This window comes from Panthera onca, chromosome E2 (genome assembly GCF_046562875.1).
Source record: "Panthera onca isolate mPanOnc1 chromosome E2, mPanOnc1 haplotype 2, whole genome shotgun sequence".
NCBI classification, from domain to species: domain Eukaryota; kingdom Metazoa; phylum Chordata; class Mammalia; order Carnivora; family Felidae; genus Panthera; species Panthera onca.
In genome coordinates, this window is record NC_138353.1 from 51,099,726 (window position 1) to 51,126,472 (window position 26,747).

The 26,747-nt window shown below is 42.5% G+C and overlaps 1 protein-coding gene across 2 annotated transcripts in view; it reads right to left on the minus strand.

The window, feature by feature from the left end:
• The window catches only part of ADAMTS18 (ADAM metallopeptidase with thrombospondin type 1 motif 18), a 140,491-nt gene that overhangs the window by 48,836 nt on the left and 64,908 nt on the right, over positions 1-26,747 (minus strand). For both annotated transcript variants that reach the window (XM_060650090.3, XM_060650089.3), the window contains 8 exons: positions 24,978-25,171; positions 24,632-24,715; positions 22,563-22,722; positions 21,086-21,191; positions 18,536-18,673; positions 16,357-16,510; positions 8,012-8,107; positions 3,475-3,623 (listed from right to left, as the gene is read on the minus strand). In XM_060650090.3, coding sequence (XP_060506073.2) covers positions 3,475-3,623; positions 8,012-8,107; positions 16,357-16,510; positions 18,536-18,673; positions 21,086-21,191; positions 22,563-22,722; positions 24,632-24,715; positions 24,978-25,171 — 1,081 coding nt within the window. The remainder of the gene's footprint in view (positions 1-3,474; positions 3,624-8,011; positions 8,108-16,356; positions 16,511-18,535; positions 18,674-21,085; positions 21,192-22,562; positions 22,723-24,631; positions 24,716-24,977; positions 25,172-26,747) is intronic.

Genomic DNA, 26,747 nt, shown 5'->3' on the forward strand with positions numbered 1-26,747 from the left:
ATATCATGTCCTGACTACAAATGTTTGTAATATTGGCTGGGTGATCAGTGGGATCAGGAGGGGAGCTCTGTTAATAAAGAGAGCCAGACAGACTGACTCACTCCTGGGTCCCTCCAGATTTACTCAGTAAGAAAATAGGATGGGGCCGGGGGCACCTGGGTGGCTCAGTTGGTTGAGTTTCTGACTTCAGCTCAGGTTGTGATCTCACAGCTCCTGAGTCTGAGCTCCACATCAGGCTCACTATTGTCATCACAGAGCCTGTGTCAGATCTTCTGTCCTTCTCCCTCTCTGCCCCTCCCCCACTCCCACGTGTGCACTCTCTCTCAAAAATAAATAAAAACATCAAAAAAAAAAAAAGAATATACGATAGGGAAAATCCAGAAATCGGTATTTTTTTAAAGCACAGTTGGTGATTCTAATAATCACCTGAGCCTGGAAATCACCGGTTGGAAAATGGGCCAGAGGTTTGATTCAATTATTATTCTAGAACCATGACTCTCTGGTGGCATATCATTTGTCGTCAAATAGACTTGCAATTTAGGAAGGTTCTATAATACCTCGGCATGTTTAGTTTTCACTACTCTAATTTTTGCTATTTGCTTGAACAGACTTCATAGAAATTCCACTAGGCTCTTTCAGAGTATAATAATTGAAGAGTCAGAGAACCAGAAACAATGTCCGAGGGTTAAAACCGGGGGCTCTTGTTCTCACTCTATCACTACCAGCTTGGTGACCCGGGGAAAGATGGCAGCACTTGTGCCCCCCATCTGCCCTGGTTCCTCATTTGTCAAGTGACTGGATTAGACAGCAGGTCGCAACTCATCTCTGTTCTAGTTGGGTGGGGAGCAAAGGCCTGGAGAAATGTTTGGAGAAGGTTCCTGAGGCATTGTAGGACCTGGGAGGCAACAGAACTTCTACCAGCTAAAAATGTCCCCCCTACCACGCCTGGCATAGGAAAAAGAAGAAGAAGGGCCATATGTGTGTGGTACCAGTCATTCCAGAACCAGATAACCTCTAAACACTTTGGAAGCGGACGAGCTGGATAAAGCTGTGAACTGGCCAGGAATAATTCATTTTTATGAAACAAAGTATGTTCTGGGAAAACGATCATTAAGTGAAATAAAAGCTCCCCGCGCTCCTCACAGGAGAAAATGAAATTGCTTAGGCTGAGTGATGGGAACAGACCAAACGTACAATAAACTAAAGCAAAGGAGAAATCAGTAATTCGAAATGGAGGGGAACCCCCACCCCACCCCAGCTCTACTACAACGAAGTGAAATAACAACAGAGAACAACTAATTCAATTGCCTTGGGGCAGCTGCTCAGGTACTTGTTTTGTGACGCATAATTAAAGTAAACAGTATCCTGAGGAGCCTTCATCTGGTTTAAAATGATAAAACACCACCAAATGGAACTACATTAGGGATTCTTTTATTAGGCATTTCCAAAATTACACTATGATATTTCCATGAACAATGCGCTATTATAATGAGAGTTCTCAATCCCACAGATATGAGAGAGGTTTTAATTTAAACCTCAGGGGTGTTATTCGTGCACTTTACCAGCAGAGCTATTAAATTAGGTAATCTATTTCTTTCTTGGGAAAATACCGAGATTGTAAAGTGTTGTGATGTATGAAAACCAGATCCATGAAATAGGCTGAAAAAATGAAAAGCAATAGAATGATTTTAGGAATTCTATCCAAGATATGGGCTACGTTCAAAGCACGAGGAGGGTGGTTTTAATAATCTGGTGTAAGCTGTAAATGCATCACAAGCCTGTCTACCGTCACACCTAGTTACCAGGTCTCGGATAAGCCAGCGAGTTTCAAATGGGGATGGCTTTGCCCCTACAGCACATTGGCCCCCTCTAGCGCCTGGAGACACAGGGTTGTTGGGGAGCGGCAGTCATCCTACTGACATCTGGTGGGTAGAGGCCGGGCCGCTGCCCAACATCCTGCCGTGTGCTGGACAAACCCCGTAACAGAGATTTTCCAGCCTCAAGCGTCCAGAGTGCCGAAGTTGAAAAATCCTGCATCTGCCTGCTATCCCAAATTGCTACCCAGCAAACCATGGTCAGGGTGTCTTCCGACCCTTTCTTTTATCTTGGAACAAACTGGCCTCTTGATCCAGCGTAGATTGCTAACTCGGATGAGATACCAGGTCTCTTCAAAACTTCCCTTTTGCTCCCTCTCGCTTTCCCATTTTGACCAAGGAGGAATCTAGAGCAGGGACAGTACGCTGTCTATGGCCACACGGCTGGAAAGACGCAGGGCCAGGAGGCGAACCTAGGGTCCTGGGATTAGGAGCCTGGGTTCTTGACCTTCAAGCTACACCACCACTCAAACAGTGCTGGAAAACGAAATCCGTTTTCCGAGGACCCATCCCATTCTTCTCTCTCTACCACATTCTCCAAAATCCAATTTCACCGGTAACGCCTCTCTCCACCCCCTCCCCCTTGCTTTTGAGGACTCACCCTCTGCTACCCTGTGCTCCTGATGAGTTTAGGATGAAGGGGTAAAAGCCACACAGAGCCCGGATCCTTGTGCCGGATGCCCACTGCACGCTCCCCAGTATGTCAGGCATTCTACAGACCCAGTTCTAATCCCCACACCCCCAAAACTTCAGAGGTAGGCAGTGTTATCTCCAATTTATACGTAAGCCCAGGTTCAGAGTTCAAGTGAACTCCCCAAAGTCACGCAGTTAATAAACAGCAGACCCAGGATTTGCAGTCTGAGCTCTCGCTCTCAAACCCAGGCTCTCTCTACATCACTGTGCCAATCAGGAAATGTACATCCCACACGCATTTCACGTGGGAATGAGAGCAGATAAAACGAACATAAAACCGCCTTCGTTTTCAAAGAATACAGACGGCGGTTCAGAATCCCAGCGAGGGTGCCTGCAGGTGGCCAGGGACCAATCTCAGTCCGTAGCCCTTGTGATTAGTCCTCCTGGTGCTCTGTTTTAAGGAAACTGAATTTGTTGTCAATATCTTAACAATCGGGAAATTTCGCACACATTTTCTTTTTTTTTTTTTTTTTGGACTTCTGGTTTCTCTTGAAAAGTCAGGCAGATCTGTCAACACGTGTTGATGTACATTCCTGCAAGGCAAAAATCAGCATATTTTCCCCAGTTCATCAGTTTGAGACACACACACACACATTCCGCTGGCCTAGCTTCTCTGGTCTACATCACAGGCATTTGATCGTGTGACCGTGTGGCTCTCATTTAGATTCAGAAAGTAGCTCAGACTATTGAGCTGGGTCTCTGGTCGGCGTCGTATTCACGCACAGAGTAACTCCTTGGTTGCTGTTCAGCTCCTGACCGCTTCACCCCTTTCGATGCAAACAGTAAAATCCTAGTTGATTGCTATTAACCGGAGGGAAGAAAACACTTTCAAACAGTATGTAAGCAGAACAAAACAAAAACAGTACATTCTTGCCTTACAAATACTGATTTTCTGTTGCAGCCTTACTTGGGGTTATTGCAGTGTCTCTCTTGATACTTGACTCCGCCACCACAAGTTCGGGAACACTCGGACCACTTCGACCAGGCGGACCACTGGCCGTGGACGGGCCGGGGCCCATGATCCCCAAACTTGACGCACTGGCCTTGCCGACACCACTGTGAAAAGAACGTGTGACACGTTTCTTGTCAGAGTCCGCCTGGGAAAGGGCAAGGAGGTGTAGACACCTGTTTGTGAACAGGAAAAACAAGTATGGGGGCCAAAGGGAGAACGCAGGACACCTCGAGAGCGTTTCTTTGCGCTTCACGAACACCCAGTCACTCTGCATTCACTGCATGCATTTTGAAAGGCTGACATCTAGCGAAGACGGGTCTGTCACCAGCCGGCCGAGTAGTACATGCTTTGTGAGCTGTCGAGGTGACGTGTTCAGCTTAGATTCCACCCAAGGGCCAAGGGAGAGCGCGCAGGCGCAGTGACAAGGGTGCCTCCCCCCCCACCTTTAGACACAAGGCTGCTTAAAGAACAATGTGGATCATTCACTCAAGGAGAACCAGTTTTTTAGGTCCTAACACAGAATTTATCATTCTGATTACTCATCATAAAAACAGACACTTTTGTTTATCCCCAGCCATCCCTACAGAGCACGTCTTATGAAACAGACTAGCTCTCCGTCCACACGCATGGTGCTTTTAGGTAACACCCTTTGACCTTACGGCTGTATGAAAGGCTCCTACTCCAGACCCTGAACTGATGACTTTGAACTCTCTTGAGTGTCTTTTATGAATTAGCTCTGGGTCTTTCATTTGCCAACGCTCTGGTCAAGCCAGGGCGAGAGAGCTGTTTTCTGTGCTAACCTTTCCTTCTATTTTCCTTTGTGATACATTCCAGGCTTTGCCGGTCATCTCTGTCCTTGGGGACTGCTTGAGCCTCTCGTAGTGGTTTTATGCCTGTGGTGCTTTTATTATGAGCAAGTTCTGCATGACTTAGTGTAACTGCACACTTTCCTGAAAGCCTCTGCAATGAGATCCAGCGGGTTGAGGTTTGGACCGTGCCAGCTTCTGCCGAAGAGTGAGGGTTGAGTCGCAGAATTATGGGGGAGCTGTTTGACTTTCCAAGTCCTCGCTTTTCCCCTGGGATACATGTGGCTTCTCGGCTGTTTATTGAGTTGCTAGTGCACTGTGCCTGGGTGAAGATACTGCTTCCTTCCTTCGATTCTTGCCGGGTGCGGATTAATTCTTGTGTTTTTAATTTGTCTTTCCCCCGGATTAATTTCACAGTCTGCATGAAATCACAGAACACTGTTGAGAACTTTCAGGGGGAAAGCAGTTGGTTAGTACAGGATTTTGTCTACTGTAAGCAGGAATCAGAATCTACCCTCCCAGGAATCCCCCGGGGCCGGGACTCTCCCCGGCTGAGCCCAGTGGCTGAGACAAAAAAAACAACAGCCAACAACAAGAGAAGCAGTTCCAGTTTATGAAGTTGCTTCTAGGTGCCGGAAATGGTACAGGAACGGGGAGAGAAGGACTTCCCATGCAGGGTCTAACATAATCCTCCCAAGGTGCTACGGAGTTAATAACTATTTCTGGATGAGAGAAACGTAGCAAGGAAATACTAACGCAGCACCACGGAGACGGAGACTCCACTTAAACTCAGTAACCAAAGCTCCTCAACAGGATATGGATCCTTTGCACCTCAGAGGCAAACGGTCCACCGATGTATCTTAACCCTGGTTTCTTTTTCTAAGAAATGTGTTTTAAGATCCATTCCAAACCTTCAATTAATTTAACTTTACTTCACTATTTTTCCGAGTATTGTCTTAGGTTGCTAACGGATTGTTTCCTTCGGCTTGTTCATTCGGTATAGAAATCAGGAATAAATATATAAATGCAACGCACACCGACACACCCTCTTTGGATCTAACTGCAGAGGCTTTTAGGAAAGTGTGCAGTTTTGCTAAGTCATGCAGAGGTTGCTCATAATATACACATATATATACATATACGGACACACACATGCATAATCCACATACACGTATAAAATTCTACACACCCAATTTAGCTATCCATCTATATACATATACTGATATGCACTTCTCCTAATTTCAAATTGAACGGCCAGATATGGGCAGACACCTTTCCTGACAGATACCAAGCACAAGCCTTTCTTTCCTTCTCCACATAAGTAAATAAAAGTATGTGGCTTTTCATATCCTCACACGTTTACAGAAGATTCATGGTACAAAAGTCACCGAATGACCAGGGACAAGATAGGGAGGGAGAAGGATTGGGTCACGTTCCAGTTATAAAGGAACACGTGAACACAACATGGAATAGTTGCTACTCCGTAGGACACTTGAGATAAAGCGTAAGACATGCTTATGCTTATAAGAGCCCTGGCCTCATGGAGTTTACAGTCTCGCGAAGAGTCAGTTTCATCCCCCAGTGGAGGAAGAGTACCACGTACGTAGATGCAATGGTAACCATACCGGTGTGATGATGGATGGAGCTCATCTAAATGCTTTCTGCGCTGGGGACCCTCAGAGTCGAGGGCGTTCCCCCACTATTGAGAACTGCAGTCTGGTCTTCTAAAATAATGATGGGGGTGGGGAGTGGCACTAGGACATCTGTTTTCGTACTTCTGGCTTGAACTGTCTCAGGTTACAGTAACTAAAATCTAACCCGGGGCATTTTCAGCCCCATGGAACTAGATCCCTGGTGTATTTATGTAATAAAAACCTTAGGAGTGCTTGGGTGGCTCAGTCGGTTGAGCATCCGACTTCAGCTCAGGTCACGATCTTACAGTATGTGAGTTCAAGCCCCGGGTCAGGCTCTGTGCTAACAGCTCAGAGCTTGCAGCCTGCTTCGGATCCTGGTGCGCTCTCTCTCTCTCTCTCTCTCTCTCTGCCCCTCCCCCGCTCATGCTCTGTCTCTCTCACTCTCAAAATAAACATTAAAATTTTTTTTAATGTGAAACCCATGCCATTTGACACTTACTTTCCTCATTTCTTACATCCATTTTTTTCTTGCACATCCCTCTTATGTTTAATGCTGTTGCCTTCATAATCAAAATATACCCACTAATCCTTGAGGTGCAAGTCCTAAATTTTGATGCTTTAAAAAATAAGAATGACTTCAGCACTACTTACATGTTCAATTAATGAATTCACTGCTTTCCCTTACCACACCTAAAACAACTCCATGCATATTTTCAGTGAGAACCCTTATTGGAATTTTCTAAGATGGGTACCTTGGGTGAAAAGTGGCATGTAATGCCTCCATGTTTTAAAGATTCATTTCCTTTAAACTCAAAGAGTTAAAAAAAATGCAAATCTTCTAAAAGATGCTGAGTGACTTAATATCAGAAACCATTCTCTGAACATTCATTAATTTTCAGGTCCTGTATCTCTACCTTCATGGTCAATCTCTCACTGAATGTCTCTCCCATCCAACTGAGGAACTTCCATTCAAATCCCAGCATCCGTCGTGGTGTACCCACTCACTGTACTTCTTTCTAAGTGCACACCTAATTCTGAGCATCGACAGTAAGTAGGTGCTTAAAGAAGGTATGTTTCAAAAGACGGTCAGAGTTATTGGCTTCTGCACAGGTAGGTCCCCCCACTAGACTGAGTTCTTGAAGAGATAAAACTGAATTGTGTTCATCTTTGTAACCTCAGAGCCTCCTGTCTCTGATATCTAGTAGTCAATAAATTATTGCACGAATGAGTTCACTTTAAATGACCGAGTCTTCTACACAGGCTCGTGCTGCCTTGACAGACCCAAAAGCAGAGACCAAAGAACCTGGAATATCTCCATGCTCTCCTCTTTCATAGCTTCTTGGTTGCGATCTTTCAAAGGAATGCCCCAAATCTGGACCATTTCCTGCTACATCAAGTGCACCTCTCCTCCAGACATTAGCGGGGAAGGAGGAAAAAACCCAGGAACTAATATATGAATGTTCTTCATTCAAAACACAGAAATCTCCCATAATCTCCCATATTGGAGACGATTCTTTAGATTGACGGTATTTGCTGGCTCAAGGATTTCTGGTACACCCTAGACGGAGATGCAGCTTATCCTTTGCTAGGAATCCCTCTAAGTGATGGGACTCCAGTGAGCATGTCAGAAGCCCAACGATAGGTCCTGGGAGGTGAGCAGTAGGGGCCCTGTATCAGGGTAGAGTCCCTCCTTTGCTACTAAACAGGACATCTGCTCCTTGAAGCTCTTCTATACTGAATCAAGTTTAACACAAACAGTATACAATAAAATCCACCAGCTCGCTGAAATAGAAATATTTCATCTAAAAATGGAAACCAAAGGCAAAAAGAAAAAAAATCACCCTAAACACCTGAGCCAACTGGGTTATATTAGCACTGAGTTTTTATAATAACTGCTTAAATAATGCTGATTAATTTAAAGAGCAGTCAGAAAATGTATGCAGCAGTGAAGGTATTCTATTCTGAAGTTACAGTACAGATAATTTGTACAATGGTTTGTTTCTACATGTTATCATGTTTCCAGAACTAGAAACTAACAAGTATGCAGTTTACCATACTCAAGCCACAAACGGTCCCTTCTGCCGCGGGCATGAACTTGGTCTCACACCTGTGACCCACTCGGTGGCACCAAAGGGACTTGCAAATGTCCTGAAAGAAAAGAAGAAGCTGGTAAGGGTGTCAATACAATAAAAATGCAAACATCCAAAGTCTTTTGTATACAATATCATATTTTGAGGCAGCTGGAATGGGACATTGTCCAGGAAGCGGAGGCAAGTGACGTCGGGAGCGGCCAGGTAACCGGTAAATACGCTGTAGCAAATGTACAAGCAGGAAGTTTCCGCACTGCCGACATGGGTGTTTGGTAATGACGGGGAGGTAACGACAGTTCATTTAGGGACCATTTGGCTTGAAACCAAGAGACCTGGTTTGTAATAACAACTACCACCACGAGTGAAACAAAAGAAGCCCAAACTGGAATCAAGCACATCGGATTCAGATCCTCGCCCCCGAATTCGAGGTTCCCGGCCCTAGGGACATGTTACGGAAGGGTCTGAAGTGTGGTTTTCTCGACTGTGGAGATGGTGATCGAAGCACCTCTTTCCTCTGGAGGGTTGTTCTCAAGGGTAAATGATGTAAATGATCATCACCACCGTCCTTATCTTTATAGTAATTTTCAAGCATTTCAGCAATTTTCACACGAGAGCATCAAAGAGCTTAACTCTCATGCTAGACTGTGGCAGGCAGAACACCATCCCCCAAAAATGACCACATCCCTACCACTGGTGCTTGTGACTTTGTGCATTTACGTAGCAAAGGGGAATTAAAGGTGCAGATGCAATCAGGGTTGCAGTTGACCTTGAGGTGGGGAGACTATCTTCGATTTTCCAGATGGGCCCAAGACAACCACAGGGACCCTTGAAGAGGGCAGGGGTGGATAGAAGAGAGTCAGAGGGAGGACAGCATGAGGAGGGCCAAGGTGGATGTTGCTGCTTGGAAGGCGGAGGATGGGGCCGCTGAGCCAAGGAATGAAGGAGGCCTGTAGAAGCTGGAGAAGGCAAGAAAATGGCTTCTCTTCTAGAGCTTGCAGGAGGGCCACAAGCCTGCCGACACTTGATTTTAGCCCAGTGGCACTTAGCCCGTGTGTCCACCTCCAGAAATGTAAGAAAATAAACGTGTGTTGCTTTAAGTCATTAAGGTCATGGAAAGTTATTAGAGCGGTCATAGGAAACTAATACTAACACCATTTAGTGATGCTCACTAAACGAATTCCGCACATAAACTAATTTAGATGAGGGAACTGAACGAGCTATTGACATTTCAAAGCCGCCAATTCACACAGCTGGTAAGTGGCAAAGGCCAGACTCCAACTGGCCTGATTCCAGCCAGCGTCCTTGACCACTACTCTGGGCTTGGATTTGCCATTAATGGAGGTTGGAAGGCTCTCAGCTTCTCTGGGCCTCAGTTACTTACCTATGAAATAAGGCAACGGAACCAGATTCCTTCCAGCTCCAACAGCTAAAGTTGCTCTTCAGAATTATGTCATTAATAGAATGTCAAAATCATGAAATGTCAGAATGATTCCATTTCGTTTGCCACATTCTATTTACCGGGATAGAAGTGTGAATGCATACAATTTGGGGGAAAACATGAACCACCAGGGAGGAAACAAAATGATTTTTGCGGTCACTCGGTGTAACCCTGAAGAGTCAATTAACCGGGCACCCAATTCGCCAAGCATTCTAGCTCGTATCGATTTCATGGTTGGAAAATATGGCAAGGACACGCTTAGGCGCTATTTCACACACAAAAAGTTTTCCACAGAACAAGGAAAGAAAATGGAGGGAAACCAGAGATCTGTGCAGGGAGCCTGATCTTGTGAACCAAAAAAATCCTTCCCCCCCGCAAAAGAGAAGGGGAGGGTGTTCGGGACTCCGCTCGGGAACACCACCAGCAGGAGCCCCACGCAGGTGCCACACATACCACTTTCAAATCTCAAAACAGCTCATAAGACACGATATGTCAATGTTTCCCACAGAAGGGGACCTGGCCACTGACATTAGTAGAAAGCATAAGGCAGTCTGCCAACGAGTGAATCAACTTCATCATCTCCGCGAGCCCTTACATGTGTCACCCCGGGCCTGAGGGAACAACTTAATGTGGAAAAAGAGTCCATATCAAAATGGAGAAATAGGAGGTCACCGTTGAAACAAAGCCACAGTCCGAGAGGCTTTCAGAATTAAACTGTTTTCCCCCTTACAGCCAGCAGGAAGCCATAACCCACACCCCTAGTCTATGTGGCCACCGCCGAAACGACCGTGGGACAGACCGAAGCAAAGGCGACCCAGATTCCACAGCCCGATGCCAAGCCACAGGGCTAAGAAAAAGGGGCAGCTGGAGAAGACCAGGAAAATAAGGCAAAACACAAAAACACAGGATTCCAGAATGAAATCAGACGGGCTGTATGAACATGTTATTTCTTTTGTGGTGAAGTACATAAGTCAAACGTAATTATAGCCAACTACATGCTTTGACGACCTTGAGAACCCTCTGAGAAAGCTCCCCTTCAAAGTAAACAGAAATGGGAGTTTGCACTTTTTTCTTGCTCTTCCTTCTTTATTTTCCCCAGCATATTCAACTAACTTTTCCTTATCTATAATTCCCCAGACTTAAGTCATAATTTAAGGGAGAAAGAATTAACCACAGAGACTCCAAGATCTCATGCTGCCTGGATGTGATTTTTAAGGAGACTCTCAATACTATACTCTGTCCTGTCATCGTTGACCGTGTTGTCCCGTTGTATTCTAAAGATTCCGAAAGATACCCCTTCAAGCGAAACCTGATGTGCTAAAAATGTTAGTGGTCTTTGCGAATCAAATTTCATAACGCCCTTAACACATCTGAAACAGAATTCCCCATCTTTCCCCCCAAACCTGAGTCATGTTCAGCCTCTTTCAGCTCATAACATGACCCCTCCGTACTTCTGACTGCGCAAGCCAAAAGCCCTAGAGTCCTCCTTGACTCCTCTTTTTCTCCCAGGTAAGTCAGCCACTCCTGCTTTCTTGAGGAGGGATGAGAAGGGGAGAGAGGCATAATCCTCCACTTTATGGAAATGGGAGTACTAAAGAAATGTTAGCTTTGATTGTCATTCCAATTTCAGTAAATGACTCCTGGGTATCTGCCAACATGGCGGGCACATGCTGGGCCCTACAGATACTGACCATACTGAGGCAAGAGATATACCTCATCAGCTATAACATAGTATCACAAGTTTATGATGGTGACATAAAGGGCACAGATGGAGGCCGGGGGAAAGGAATGTTTCAGTCTCCTTGGGAAAAATAGGAGGTAACGCTTGTGCCGGAATCTTTGATAACAGTAGAAGATGATTAGGTATTTGCCACATGGGTGGCCGTGCAGCGTGCTAGGCGGGGAGGCATATACACAAAGACCTATAGACACGAAAGCAGAAACGGCTTGAAAAAAATACAAGGACATGAAGATAGCTGAACCCCAAGTCCGTGGGGGAAGTTAGTAAAATGTGAAACCTGATGTAGGAAATTTATTAGATTACAAAGCAGGTACAATTTACTGATTACACTTAGATTTAGACCCTTAGGGAGTTTCTCTTTCTTTTCCATTCTTTCATCCCAATGTCGAATTCTTTTTTTACACGATAATTTTTAAAATAAAATTGGAAAATTTTAAACATTTTCTACATTACATTAGAAGTCTAATGGATGTGTAACACTAAACATATTAGTTTTAGGTGTACAACATAATGATTCGATATTCGTACGTATTACAAAAGACCACTAATAAGTCCATCTGTCCCCATATATTTTTATAATTTTATTTTCTTGTGATGATGAAAATTTTCTTTTCTTTTCATGTGATGAGCAGACAAGATCTGCTCTCCGGTCAACTTTCATATATGCACTATAATATTCACTATACTCACCATGATGTACATGGAATCTCCAGGACTTACTCTCTACAACTTTGCACCTTTTGACGACCTTTGAGCATTATGAGGTCCGATTCTTGAAACCAGAAATGCATTCCCATCCTACTATATTTGACATGTCTCTTCTTTCAGAGGAAATGTTCTCTGAGGTGATGAGCCTAAAAATATTCACTAGAATTCATACCTTCCCTATCATTTCTATTCTGCTTCAAACCCACTCAGTACATCCGTAAATGAACATGAATGGACCTCCTGCTACGTGACAGTGACCGATGGCTGCTGAGATACAGGGTACAGGTTGCTCATTTCTAACTTAGTAAAATAAGCCACATTGGAAGCGCTGACCAGAGTCTCTTCCGGCGCCTGGAGCATTCTGGCAGACGGCACCTACTCCCTCGCTGTCAGTCAGCGGCTAATATGTGTTTAATAACCGGAGGGGAGTTCCCTCCAGTTGCTGTGGAGGTGACCCTCCCTTATGTCTGTCCAAATAACGTGGACCCACCAGCCCAATCTAACCAACTCATTTTCCTGAACACTTTGAAAGGGAACAGAGATCAAGCTTGACGTGAAGACACAGACGGCTGGCAGAAGATGAGACAGGTAAGAAAGACACCCAGCTCTAGGCTCAGACAAGGAAGCCGAGAAAACCCTGATTAGCTGTACCAACAGATGCACCCACACAACTACCAGGGAAGAACTATCCCTATCCTCACCTTACAGATGTGGACAGAAAGGCTGAGGGAGGTTAAGCCATTTGACCTGGGTTCTAGGACACGGTCGAATAAGGTTTTAAACTTTCAGATCCACCTAACTCCAAAAGCCAGATGGTTTGTGTGTGTGTGTGTGTGTGTGTGTGTGTGTGTGTGTGTGCGTGTGTGTGTGAAACTGACAACTGCCTAAGTCAGCAGTTCTCAACCCTGAGCAAGCATCAGAATCACAAAGAGCCCCTGTTCAGGCATAGGTTGCCAGGTCCTACCCCCACACTTTCTTATGCTTCAGGACTGGAATGAGACCTGAGCATTCGCACTTCTAACAAGTTCCAGGGGATGCTGATAATTGCATGCGGTTCCAAAGACACTTGAGAAATTTTTTGAGCGTGTGTGCTTCTAACTCATGCAAAACTGCCTTTCCGGCGGGGGGGGGGGGGGGGGGGTGCATAAAGATTTTTTAAAAAGGCAGTGAGAAGAATAGGTCTGAAAGGGAAAGCAATGACAGGACCTTGAAGACACCGAAAACAAAATGCCATTACTTCTGTGCTGCCAGATGTGGGTCTGAACTGTTCAGACCAGCAGGACAAATGGGAAATCTGCTTGTTTTGGAAGCCCCACCCACTTAGGGGAGGCAGGAAAGATCTGTGATTCTCAGAGGTAATGCCACGGTTCAAGTTACAAGCAGGTATTTGCCCCCTAGGCTGTGGGGGGAAAACATTCAGCATTCTGGAACAGTCTTACCTCCTGGTCTTCCCAAATTGCTCCCGTAAGCAAATCTCTACCCCCTGGGCATTCCCATCTCTGTGACTTCCTCATTTAAAAAAAAATATATTTTTAAATGTTTATTTTAAGAAAGAGAGAAAGAGAGAGAGAGCAGGGGAGGGGCAGAGAAAGAGGGTGACAGAATTCCAAGCAGGTTCTGCACTGTCAGTGCAGAGCTCGACACAGGGCTCGAACCCACTAACCGTGAGATCATGACCTGAGTCAAAATCCAGAGTCAGACACTTAACTCACTGAGCCCCTCTGCCTTCCTCATTCAATTCAGACTTTTAGTTTGCAGTTTCCATTTCCCTTTGCCCCGGTTCCCGAGGAAGACCATCCCACTGAGGTGCTGTCTCTCTGAAAACTATGGTACAGTTCCAGAAAAATATCTGTAAATGAAGAATGGCTATTTAAGCGCTGCACACTCTCTGACAGAGAACAGGCACCCCACAAATGTTTGCTGAATGTAGGATCTTGAAGGAATGGTAGTCATTTTTAAAACTGCCTTTATGTTTGCAAAGAAAATCAAACTCGTTACCAATTGCGCATTCGCTGCATAGTAAGCGTTTAATAAACGTGTGATTAATGAACGGGGGTAAGCTCGCGAAACCTTTAAGAATGAAGTGAAAGGAGAGTCAGACAAACTTTGTCAACAGGATGAACATCTATCAACTCCTGCCAAACACATCAACTTAACAGGCAATTAGAGACCGTTATAAATTTATCTATTTATTCTTTAATGTTTATTTATATTTGAAAGAGAGAGAGCGGGAGAGAGAGAGACAGTGCATAAACAGGGGAGGGCCAGAGAGAGACGGAGACAGAATCCAAAGCAGGCTCCAGGCTCTGAGCTGTCAGCACAGAGCCCGATGTGAGGCTCCAACTCAGAAGAGTGAGATCATGACCTGAGCCAACGTCATGACCTCAGACGTTCAACTGACTGAGCAACCTAGGTGCCCCTGCAGTCGTAAATTTATTAATGCGCACAGGATACATCGGCATTTGGCAAAGTAAGCCCCATGGACCATGGAGGATACGCCAAAAATATTGTGGACGATGGGTGGATAAACTTTTCTAACAATTACGCATTTAAAGAGCATTAGAAAAATAAGTAATCTCCTATCAAACCTGTGATTCAGTGGTTACTTTTTTAGGACTGGACTTAGAGATTTGGGTGTGAGATGATTTATTAGAAAAGCAACACATGCGTAATAATACAGAGATACACCACCATGAATAAAGGCGATTATTAATCACTGAATGTCGCTGTCAATGACTGAAGCTGAGGAAACACTGATATTAACTCGGGAGAAGGAAGCGTGACATTAGTGTGAATGCTGTGCCTTGTTTAAAAGTTTTGAGGGTTGGGGCACATGGAATACACATTCCCTGAGCTCCATGTTAAAAAAAAAAAAAAAAAAGATAAGTCTCATTTCAAAAGGTCTTTGTGAAGACTGAGGAAAAATAAAAGAAGTCTCAAAGTAGAATGCCATATGTGGAGCAGAGGCTCCGGAGGCAATTGCTGGAAGGGATAGTGGCCACAGAAGAGGGAGAAGAAAAGAGGAGGGATGGAAAGGGTGGGAGATAGGAAGACGGCATGGAAAAGGAGCTATAAATCTTTGTCATTTCCCTATTTCCAGATACCTAGGATTTCCATGCTTCTGTTTGTTCTTTCTTTTTTTTAAGAATTTTTTAAGTTTATTTATTCGTTTGGAGAGAGAGCAAGTATGGGGAAATAGATGCTACTTACATAAATAAGTTAGAAAAAAGCTTAGGGCAGAAAGCTGCCACCACAGGGCAAAAATGCCCAAGATTACCTAGCGAGATATTGTAATGGGATCACGAGTAACTTGTCATATCACCTGCAGGAAATTACTTTCCATCTGGTGCCAATGTACCTTGATCACAAACTCACTGGTCTCCCAGACCCTTTGCTTCTTACAAAAGCTAATGATTACTGTCTGATTGTTTTCTCGACATTTCACGTGTGTAAGATCTTATTTTCTTCACATTCATGATGAAGGTAATATCTCGTGAGCTCAATAACTATGGACATGAAACCCCTGCTTGGGGCTCTTGTCTCCTCCCAGACATTAGCCTCTCTCGTATTCAATTCTGCACCTGCTCTCTTGCTGGACAAGAGAGAACTCCAGACTCATAGTCCGTGACAAGTAAGTGTGAGCATGGGAGGGGCAGAGAGAGAGGGAGAGAGAGAATCAGAAGCAGGCTCCATGAGCTGTCAGCATGGAGCCCTATGTGGGGCTCGATGGCACGAATCATGAGATCATGACCTGAGCTGAAATCAAGAGGCTGCAGCTTAACCGACTGAGCCACTCAGGTGCCCCTCCATGCTTCTCTTTGGATACTAGGGGAAAAACCTTAAAACTGATTCTACTTTGTATTGATGTTGAGATTGTCAGTGCTAGAGTTCCTGAGCAAGTGTTCCAATGTGTCTCCCATTTCTACATCCTGGACTTTTGGTTTTCCCATCTATGTTTCTCGTCACGTGGAAGGGAAGACCTAACACGCGAAAAAGTTGGCTGCTAACAGTTTTCACATTCCATAGAGGCATATGTATCTATTTTCAGGTGGTGATGATTTTAAATGTATCACATTTAAGGGAAATGAACACAGCAATAAGAAACAGAATGATAAGAGGTAGGTAAACGCTATTGTACCCAGATTTACTACTTGTGATAAAACCCTCATCTGCACAGGAGTAATTTTCTTCCCAGGATGCAGTCAGAAGGTATTTAAACCAGGCATGGTCTACAGGGGATAAGCCTGGACAATTCATCGACAGTAAAACTGCCACTTAATTATCATGCCAAGAAGCTGACATTTTAGAGATAACCCAGACTCTAACCCTTGGCCTTGCAAACCAAATGTTTATACTTCTGCTAGGGGCACAGACACATTGCAGAATCTTAACGTGAGGTTGAAATCACAAGCAAACATACCTTCACAAAACCAAGGCTACATAACTTGGCTTTTGCTCCAAATTGCCACTTGCACTGTATGTCGGCATCATAAATCTGTCCTGGTAGTTTGTCTGGATATTTATACTGTCCTGTTTGCTTGGGCTCGTCCACCAGGCACCCAGCCTGAGGTGTGCTGCAGGAAAAAAAAAAAATCCTTGTTAACTCCTGTGTTTACCTGTGATCTTTCCACAAAAAACAGTACACCTCTCAATGCATTCATGCAAAGAAACATAGAACATGGCTAAACATATAGGTCATACTTAAAGTTAAAATGTTTATTTTTTCCAGGGTGTGAGTCCTGTCCTGTCTAAGATGGAATTTACACAGCTATGGAAGGTTTCACCTGGTAAAGGAATTATAGCTGTCCAAGTGATTTGATTTGGCCTGCTAGATGGCAAAGATGCATATATTTGAAAACTCTCCCCAACAATCTCATTCAACAACATTCAACAAGTTTTTATTGGGTGCCTACTGTGTGGTGAACATTAGGTTAAACGCTAAAGGTACAGAATAAACTAGACAGAGACAGTGTCTATCTTCACGGAGTTGAACGTCGGGCTGTGTTTTTTTTTATATATATATATATCAATAATGGGGCAGTGGTCAAGATGTACTTTACCTCAAATAATCTTTACGAGGTTTTTGTAAGCATCGAGAGAAAGAATTGGGGCACTAAGCAGAACAATTCCCCCAAGTGTGCTCAACTGGGATGTGTTAAAAAAAAAAAAAATCAACACTGATGGCATGGATATTGTTTAAAAAAAACCACCTTCCCTCCACTCAACTTAAGTGGTTAAACTACGATATCAGTTAAACTATGATATCAAACAGCATGGTGGTTCAGTATGACCTTGGAGGCGGACAGATGGGAATCGAAGTCAACCATGAGACCAAAGCACAACTGTGACATACGCCATTACTGACAATGTGCTTAACCCGGCAGAGTAAGCATTTCGAGTCAGCTGTTATCATCATCACCAACATTTAACTATATCATATGAATGACAGAAATTCAATCTGTATTAAGTTGGCCTTGATTAATATTCATTGATTCCACTCTCCCATGAGAGAAAAGATGATGTGAAGCCCCAAATTATAAACTTAAAACTAATAAGAAAATCTTCCATTTGATAAAACTTATCATTGGCAAAAGGCCTGTCAAATTTTTCCTGTTCTTTAGGACGTCGTTTGGCTAGACATCTTTACATTTAATCAGCTTTGCCTGTTGTGTATCACAAATTCCATAAACACTTGCAAATAGTGTGTAATAGTATAGGTTTAAAAAAAGAGTATCAGTATTATCAATTCCCAAAGAAACCTTGTTCGTTTCCCTAACATTTGGTCAAAGGGAAATGGGATTAGAACCTGAGTGTTCTTGTGAGTCAACATAGCATGATGAGATATGTAACAACAACTAGAAGGCTATCCTAATGACAAAGGTCAAATATATATTATTGCTGAACAAAATTAAAGGAAACTTCGAAGAGTTCCACCTTTGGGTCATGTAATATGAATCACATAGTGCTACCTTCCTAACTCCCGTTTTACTAATGCCATGTAGGAATTTTGAATTATCAAAGAGATTTTATATGACTATCACCTCCTTTGGATGGCTTTTGGACATACAGCTAGCTCATGGCCATTTCAAGCAAAATAGCTAAGCAAGCCAATATTCCACTCATTGTAAAACATGCACACCGCTTTAACATGTGTAATACTATTATGATCAAGCTGATCACATTAAAATAATTAGTCACAGTAAAATGTGTATCTAGCAACCTCTGGAGGTCATAAAGGGGAGATAGTTATAAGCATAGATCTTGGAATCAGAGCAGACCTCGGTGTGGGTTTTACGTCCACACCCTACCAGCTATAGGATGTTAAACAACACAATTAGCCTCTCTAGGACTCCATTTCCTTAATTGGAGAATGGGGATCCTAACAGGATTGCTATGAGGACAGAATAAGACAACATGTGCAGAGCACTTAGCACAGTATTAGACCTTCAATGTATTTTTTCAACAGCAATAATGATGACCATATCACCACCACCACCACCATCATCATCATCTCGAGTATTTATTTTAAACATCTGTTGAGCGCTGTTTTCTGTCACCACTCCAACCCGGGGAAGACCCCTGGCTTTACTTTGTCGTACCTAAGGAATTTCTTGAGATACTGCCGGCTGCACGAAGACCAGGAAAACACCCCATTGTTTCCTGTCAGTGTGGGAGACATGATATTGCCTTCAGCCTTCCTACAGGGATTGCCTTCCCCATCGTGAATCATGCCGAAGCTGAAACAAATGGAGGAAACAAAAACAAAAAGCTTTCTGTGACCCATTTTCCAAATTATAATCAAAGGAAGATGCATTGACATCCAATGAACCCAAGTGAGAGAATTATCTTTCTTCTGCAAGAAAAAACCAAAATGAGTTACTATGCATAATTGACCTTTGAGCAACAGAGGGGTTAAGGGCACTGACCCTCCCCACCCGCAACTGAAAATTCCAGTGTAACTTCCACCTGCCCCCAAACTTACCTACTAAGAGCGTACCGCTGACTGGAAGCCTTATCAATAACTTAAGGCCAATTAACGCATGTTTTGTATGGGAGACGTATTATATACTGTAGTCTTACAATCAAGTAAGAGAAAAGAAAATGGTACTAAAAAAAGTCATAAGGAAAATATATTTACAGTATATTACAGTACTGTACTGTATTTATTGACAAGAGTCCACATCTAAGTAGACCTGTACGCGGTTCAAACCAATGTTAACTGCAGTGCTGTAAAGTTCATGTAGCAAAGTCTAAAGAATGCTAAGGGCTTTGTTCTATTGTGCCTTGGACAAAACCAAAGAACGGTATGTCTGCTTTAGTGTAAGGACGAGAAACTTTTGGTCAAGATGTCGAAGCTACACTAAAATGATGGGAGAGTCTAATTCTTTTATTTCCAACACCAAATGGTTCTCTTGCCACCAATTGTGAAACTGTGGTAAGGAAGTTCAGGGTCAGGAGGAGATAGGAGCAGAAACAAATTCAGACCTATATTTAACATTCCTATTTATTTCCTGCTCTGTACAAAGGGGCCTTGGGCCTACCGGGCATTTTTGCACCTCTGTTCACAGTAAAATGGGTTCATTCATATCTTGCTAAGAACGTGGTTGCACACATACATAAAATGTTGGGAAGCCATTGGGTAATGGTAACGGTCAGGATTCAAATTTTCAAGATAATATGCTCAGAGGAGACACTAACACCAAAATATTTGAATATAAAGTATAGCCGTGAAGTAGGTAATTTTTGCTTTAATTAAAAAAGATTTTGGTGGGGGGGCACCTGGGTGGCTCAGTCGGTTGAGCATCAGCTTCGGCTCAGGTCCTGATCTCACAGTCCGTAAGTTCGAGCCCCGCATCGGGCTCTGTGCTGACAGTTTGGAGCCTGGGGCCTGCTTCAGATTCTGTATCTCCCTCTCTCTGACCCTCCCTCGTTCATGCTCTCTCTCTGTCTCAAAAATAAACATTGAAAAAAAATTTTTTTAGTATTTATTATTTTGAGAGAGAGACCGAGCACAAGTGGAGAAGGGGAAGAGAGAGAAGGAGAACCAGAATTCCAAGCAGGCTCCAGGCTCTGGGCTAACAGTACAGAGCCTGACACGGGGCTGTAACTCACAGACCGAGAGATATGACCTGAGCCAAAATCAGACGCTTAACCAACTAAGCTACCTAGGTGCCCCTGCTTTTATTTTTAAGTCAGAAATTAATCAATGCTCTGAAAATGAGCATTCAATATAAATGGTGAATATGAGACACACACACAAACACTCCTAAACTCAAACTCCAAAGAGGATGCCCTTTGAAATAGTCATCTAGTAAAGCAGTGTGCTTATTCCAATGTGGATGCTACTGTTCAAGCAACGTTTGAAAATTCTCTGTAGAACTGCACTGGCACCAGATGCCTTGTAAATTCAGCTCACGACTCTTAGGTTTCTCATTGCTCATTTCGAACTCTAGTCTCACGAAAGAAAGATTTACTAACACCAACGAAAAGAATATTAAGTACATGCAGTGACACCGACTACAAGAATATCCGGTGTGTGCATCACCAGTCTTTGAACAATTAACATGCTGTTACAGTCTGGAAATTTATGTATCTCCATGATTATTTCCTTGGCGTAATGAACTAAAGGTATCTTCACTGCAGAAAAACATGGAAGAAATTCCTAAAAGACCAGAGGAGCCATTAGAGGACTAGTCCATTTACGCACACAATGTAATTCTGTGCAGCCACAAAATGTTGTTTGAAAAGAGCCACGTCAACAATGACTGGCCTTTATTGAGCTCTCCTTATGGCCCGGTACAATTCTTTTTGTATTTTTGTATTTTTTTAATGTTTGTTTATTTTTGAGAGAGAGAGACAGAGAGCTCAAGCAGGGGAGGGACAAAGAGAAAGACACAAAATCTGAAGCAGGCTCCAGGCTGTGAGCTGTCAGCACAGAGCCTGATGTGGGGCTCAAAGCCACAAACCGCAAGATCATGACCTGAGCTGAAATCAGACCTTTAACTGACTGATCCACCCGGGGGCCCGTGGTCCAGTACTAGCCTAAGCTGTACCCTAGATTTATCCTACCTATTCTACCATTCTAGAGGAATGCCAATGAATTGCCCAACCAGTCCTCATATAAAGTGGTGAATCAAGGGGTCACTTACTTGTGCCCTGACTCATGAGCAATGGTGAAGGCCAGGCCAAGCCCTGTGTCCTCATTGATGGTACAACTTCGGTACTTACTGCACATTCCACTGATGGGGGCAAACCCTAAAGAGAGAACATTTTCAAATGTTAGTCCAAAGGGACCATATACAGACACCCGATCATGTCGTATGGCTTCAAAGTGTTCTACACAGTTTTAGTTTAATTGATTAATGTAATTAATTTTAGTTTAAGTGATTAATGTACTTAAATTTTTTTGCAGGAAACTAACTAGAGGCATATGGCTCTCTGTTCTGCCCAGATAGATAAATTCAGTGTTCAATATTTTCCTTCCTCTTAAAAGATATTGTCATCAACGGATCCTCCTCATAACCCTGTGAGGTATGAATATTATCATTTCTATTTCATATATAGAATAGTAAGCTACTGAACATTTAAATGCCTTATCTAAGTTTGTTATTTGGGTCAGAGCAACCATTAAAATCATAGCTAACCCAATACAAAACATCCACTTAACAGTGGCATTAGCATCAAAGCTCAAGGTATATTTTCTAGGACAACATACGTCCTGGTCTTTTTCTGAAGCAGGTAGCACAAAAAGGCCTGAACAATCTCAACGGATTAAGTGCATTATTCTCCTGTTCTCTATAATGTGAAAAATGCTTCTGTTTTCAAAAACGACTTCCTGCCAACAACAGCTAAAAAATCATTCCAGCCAGGGCTTGATTCTATCTGGAACCACACTGTGGTGTTAAATGTCTTTCTTCCCAGTTCTGGGTCCTCATAAGCAGTAGAACAGGCTCATGGCTATGTACCCAGTATAGGCTATGTACCCAGTTAGTGTTACGTGCACACTTGTGGGTCAACTGCACCCACCTTGCTGCTATGAGGTCCGTGAGATGATGCGAGAAACCCAGCCTATCATCACCATCACCACCATCACAATGATCTAGATGATCATCGATCCATTAAAAATAACCGGGGAGTTCCTACTGTATGCAATGGAACATACTAGAAAATACAGTAGAGATGTAGAAGATATAGTCCTTACTCAGTGGCTAGTGCAAATATAGAAAAGATGTGTCCCTTCCTAAAGGATGTGTAACTTTCTAAAGGATGGACTGCTAACTAGGGGCAGAGCTATGTACCATGAAGAACAGTCAAATTCTCTTCAGCTACCCAGTTCTGCAGTCACGATGCTTAGAGAATGAACCACAACTAGGCTAGTTAAACCATTTATCTCAATGGCCATCAACAGAGTTAATAAAGAAAAATACAAAACCAATAAAGGAAACGAGCTCACCATTCTACCCTGACTTCGGTTGAATAGAACAACATTCACCAGATGGTACAGTAAACATAGTCCGCCATTTAAATATTAAGTCTCCTTATTAAGGGTCCTAAGGGCTACCCAGCCAGTAGAAAGTTTCCTTACTGTTTTCGCAGGTGTGAGTGAAGCATCCATTCATACCATACCTAGAGTGTCACATGGTTCATTCTTCCAGGAACAAATGTCAAATCCCGTGAGGAGGATGGCATGGTCATGCCTCTTGCCATTCTTTCCAGTGAGGGCGGACTGCCATTGACAGAAACTATTCAGAGACTGGTCTGCATGATGGTTGATCAATAATCCTCCCTATGGGAAACCCACACAAATCAGAGCATGAATGTGTCTCAGAGGCAAGAACGTTGCATCATTCCATTTGTACAGGCAAACACAGAGCCATCATGCTTCTGGGGAGAAAGGTCAGTAGAGGAAAATACTTGAGCCAAGGTTGGAGACAGAAGTTAAAAAAAAAAAAACAACCCTAAAGCTATTCAGGTAAATGCTCACAACATTTCAAGCCACTACAGAGTTTTAGTAGTATACTTTATGACCAATTCTCTATCTACAAAAAAATCAAATAACCTGACATCAGTTAGGAATCTCTATGTTCATTTCATGCTAATATCACCTTTACACAACTATTACAGCTCTTTATAACAGTTAGATTATATATATGTTATATATATAGTTAGATTATTATATATATTTTATATAAGTTAGATTATAACTTATAACCTAATTATAAGTTAATGGTGATAAAGTTCAACGCTCTCTTCAATAGAGCATGAGGAAGGTAGTGACCACAGCTTATTCACGCCTACGTCAGAATTTCCAGCGAAGGGCTTGGCACATCATAGATTAAAATCAATCCATCCATCAGTCAATAAAATGAAAGCTCACTGAACGGATGTAGAAACAAACAGTTATAAGATTCTGAGGGGGTAAGACAGGACCTAGCCTTAACAGAATTATTTACCAAAATCTGTCCTTACAACTATTGACTTGGGTCAAGTGGAGGGTTTTTAGACTAGGTCTTTAATTATCTGTGAATTAGGATGCCTCTGGCTTCAATGTCCTTGGGCGAAGTATAAGTGGTAGGTTAAAGACACGAGTGTCTCTCAACAACACACACCCTCCTTTCTACCTTTCTAAAATTCCAAGAGCAATGTGACAGGTTGTTAACCTCTGCAGCTCTACACACCTGGACCATTAGATTAATTTTCGTCTTGTCTCCGACTCCTTGCTTTGTACATTAATTACTGGGGCTACACATGAAGAGGAGAAGCCACAGGGCACTTAAAAAATGGTTTGAGTGGTAATACCCATCTCAGAAAAATACGGTTTCAGCATCAAAACACTACAAAGCAGTGGGAGCCATGCAATTAACACGTTATTATATGGTCTGGTTTTATAATTTACCCCATACCTGTGTCCTGCACCTCAAGGTAATCAATTCAAGGGCAGCTAAATATTCCTTATTTATTCTCTGTGGTACCTGAGATGGTGCTGGGGAGACAGTAGGTTTACTGTAAGAATTTTCTGGTGACTTATTCTCAGTGTATTTTCTTTTTTTTTTTTTTTAATTTTTTTTTTAACGTTTTATTTATTTTTGAGACAGAGAGAGACAGAGCATGAACGGGGAAGGGGCAGAGAAAGAGGGAGACACAGAATCGGAAGCAGGCTCCAGGCTCTGAGCCACCAGCCCACAGCCCGACCCGGGGCTCAAACTCACGGAATGCGAGATCGTGACCTGAGCTGAAGTCGGACGTTTAACCGACTGAGCCACCCAGGCGCCCCTCTCAGTGTATTTTCAAAATATGCTCTGACCTCAACCTGCAATTACCTAGCATGTCCAAGATCCAAAATCCAACTAACCCTTAAAGCTATTATCAAATGCACCTTCCCTGTGAAGCCTACATAATATTTGTATTTTTATATATAATTTAATATTGATATTACACAAGCATATTCAATCATACGTATGTGTCATTGTATACATACATATATACCATATATATTTACAGATAAGTAATTATTTGGTGATGTTCTAGTTAAATACACAACCCTGTTTGATTGTACTTTCTTTGAGGGCAGGGTCAGCATATTTTCCAACTTGAATTTCTAGTGACGAGTTCGTGGATCAGCACATAGTAGGTATTCAATAAGTATATCCTGAATGGCAGAATGAATTAAGAAATAAGTGAAGTTTGGCACGTACAGGTTCTTGTTCCAGAAGAATGAGGCTCACCACAACAATGTTTATATCACTTCCAATGGTCCCATCTTTAAATAGGCTAGAAACCTGTTGGAACAATTGAAATCAAACAAAAATAAACAAAATCTGAAAATTTCCCAAACTCTGTATCAATCAGACATGTTCGTAAGTATAGAGGCTTCAGTTTTACCAAATATATATACACATGAAGCCAATTTCCTCAAAACTCATTTTTTTTTTCAATATAATAATGTAGCTATATCTGCTATTCAATCACACAAGGACATTCTATGATTTTTAGCCTGATTTGGAGAACCAGAATGGCTGGAGTCCTGACAAACTCCCTTACCATGTTCATGACTGTGAGAATGTACGTGGTGACATTTGCCTTGCCATGTTTTTCCACCATTTTCTTGTCTGCTACTACAAGGGTTTCCACATTTAGACCCTTTTGGGACTTTCCAGCTGATCTTCTGGGTCGCCCTGTACTCCCGTATTCATCAAACCTGAGATAGGTGTCCTCCGTGGGAGGCTTAGGGGCATCTACAATGAACAGAAGAGCATTTGGAAGGGATTATCAGTAGAGAACATCTGCATGAGATAGACAGAAATCTCAACAAGGGGAGGAGAGAGTCTAGGTAACCAACACTTGACTGATCTGATAAATAATGTCTTTGGTGCTTGTCCCGGGGCTTTGCCCTTAGTTTGTGAAGAAAGGTTCATTCAGTAGAAGTTGGTGGATGGATGGACTCAATAAGTCAAAAATACTCAATGAATTAAAAAAAAATACACAACCAATCTACAAATCTAGTTGGTACAGATCAAGAAAAATCAATTTTATCAAAAGAGTCTTTAAAAACAGATAATGCTCATTTTATTTTACTAATAAAACACTGCAGAAGTAGACATTATCCTTTGCATCTGAATTCCTAACACCTCATATGCTTTCTAAATAAAATTTAGAAATATATGTCCAATAGGACATTATCCGTGTCTAATACCCCTGTCTCATCAATACAAACTTTAAGGAGTCAATAAGGACTCCTTGACCTAATATTGAGTTACTTATTGGGGAAATAGCATAGTCTGAGGTGAAATTTAAAATGATATCAACTAGTTTGTAACAGGTAAAGTGCAGGTACCACCTTTATGGTGGCCATGGCCTTTGAGAAGAGACCTGGAAGTCTCAGGATGTGGGGCAGACATGATCCCTTTAGTTAATGGAGAGTGACAAGTCCAAGGGTTGCTGGGAGGGAACAGGACATTTAAAAATGTAATACTAACATGGAGTTACTTTCATACTTTAACAAGTGGTACCGTCATTATAATGGTCATAATAGCTCTCCACGGAATGAAAAGATCAAATTATTTAGAATTAGATATAAAACCTCAGGTCAGGCACTTTGATAAGTGACCCTGAGTCTCAGTTTCCTCATCAATGAAAAGAACATAATATCCATAATACCAGTCCTAAGCCTGCTCTAAAAATTAGCTTTGATATCTATCAAACACGTATCAGTGTCACTACGAATATCACCACTATTAGGAATACCACTATTATTTCAAATCCATGCCAAATAGGTGTTCCCTAAAGAGGATATTTCTGTTAATACCCCAAACCCCAAAGACCAACTAAAATGGTAGAGACACGATATTTCACTGTTGCTCCCCATCAAGAGCTCAGGGTTAGTAGTTCCTCTTCTCCTTGGGTGGAACCATCCAACTTCTATCCAACTTCTCTATCCAACTCAGTACTCCTCTGTGACTCGTGGCTACTGAGCCTTGGAAATGTGTCTGACGCCACTGGAGAAACTGAACTTTTAATCTGAATTTGAATTAATTTCAATTTAAATTAAGAAAGCAACACTCAATTCAGTTCTGGAGAAACAAGTATGTTTGGAACTACTTGAATATGTAACTCTACTTTTCCAACCTTAAATGTTATGAAATCCAAATACAGATTATGTCTGAGGAAAACTTATTGTCTAAGTTGAAATTGTGCTCTAAGGGTTAAATACTAGATTTCCAAAACATCATGTAAATTACCAGATAATAACTTGATATTGATTACATGTTGAGATATTTTGTAATATATCGGGTTAAATAAGGTACATTATTA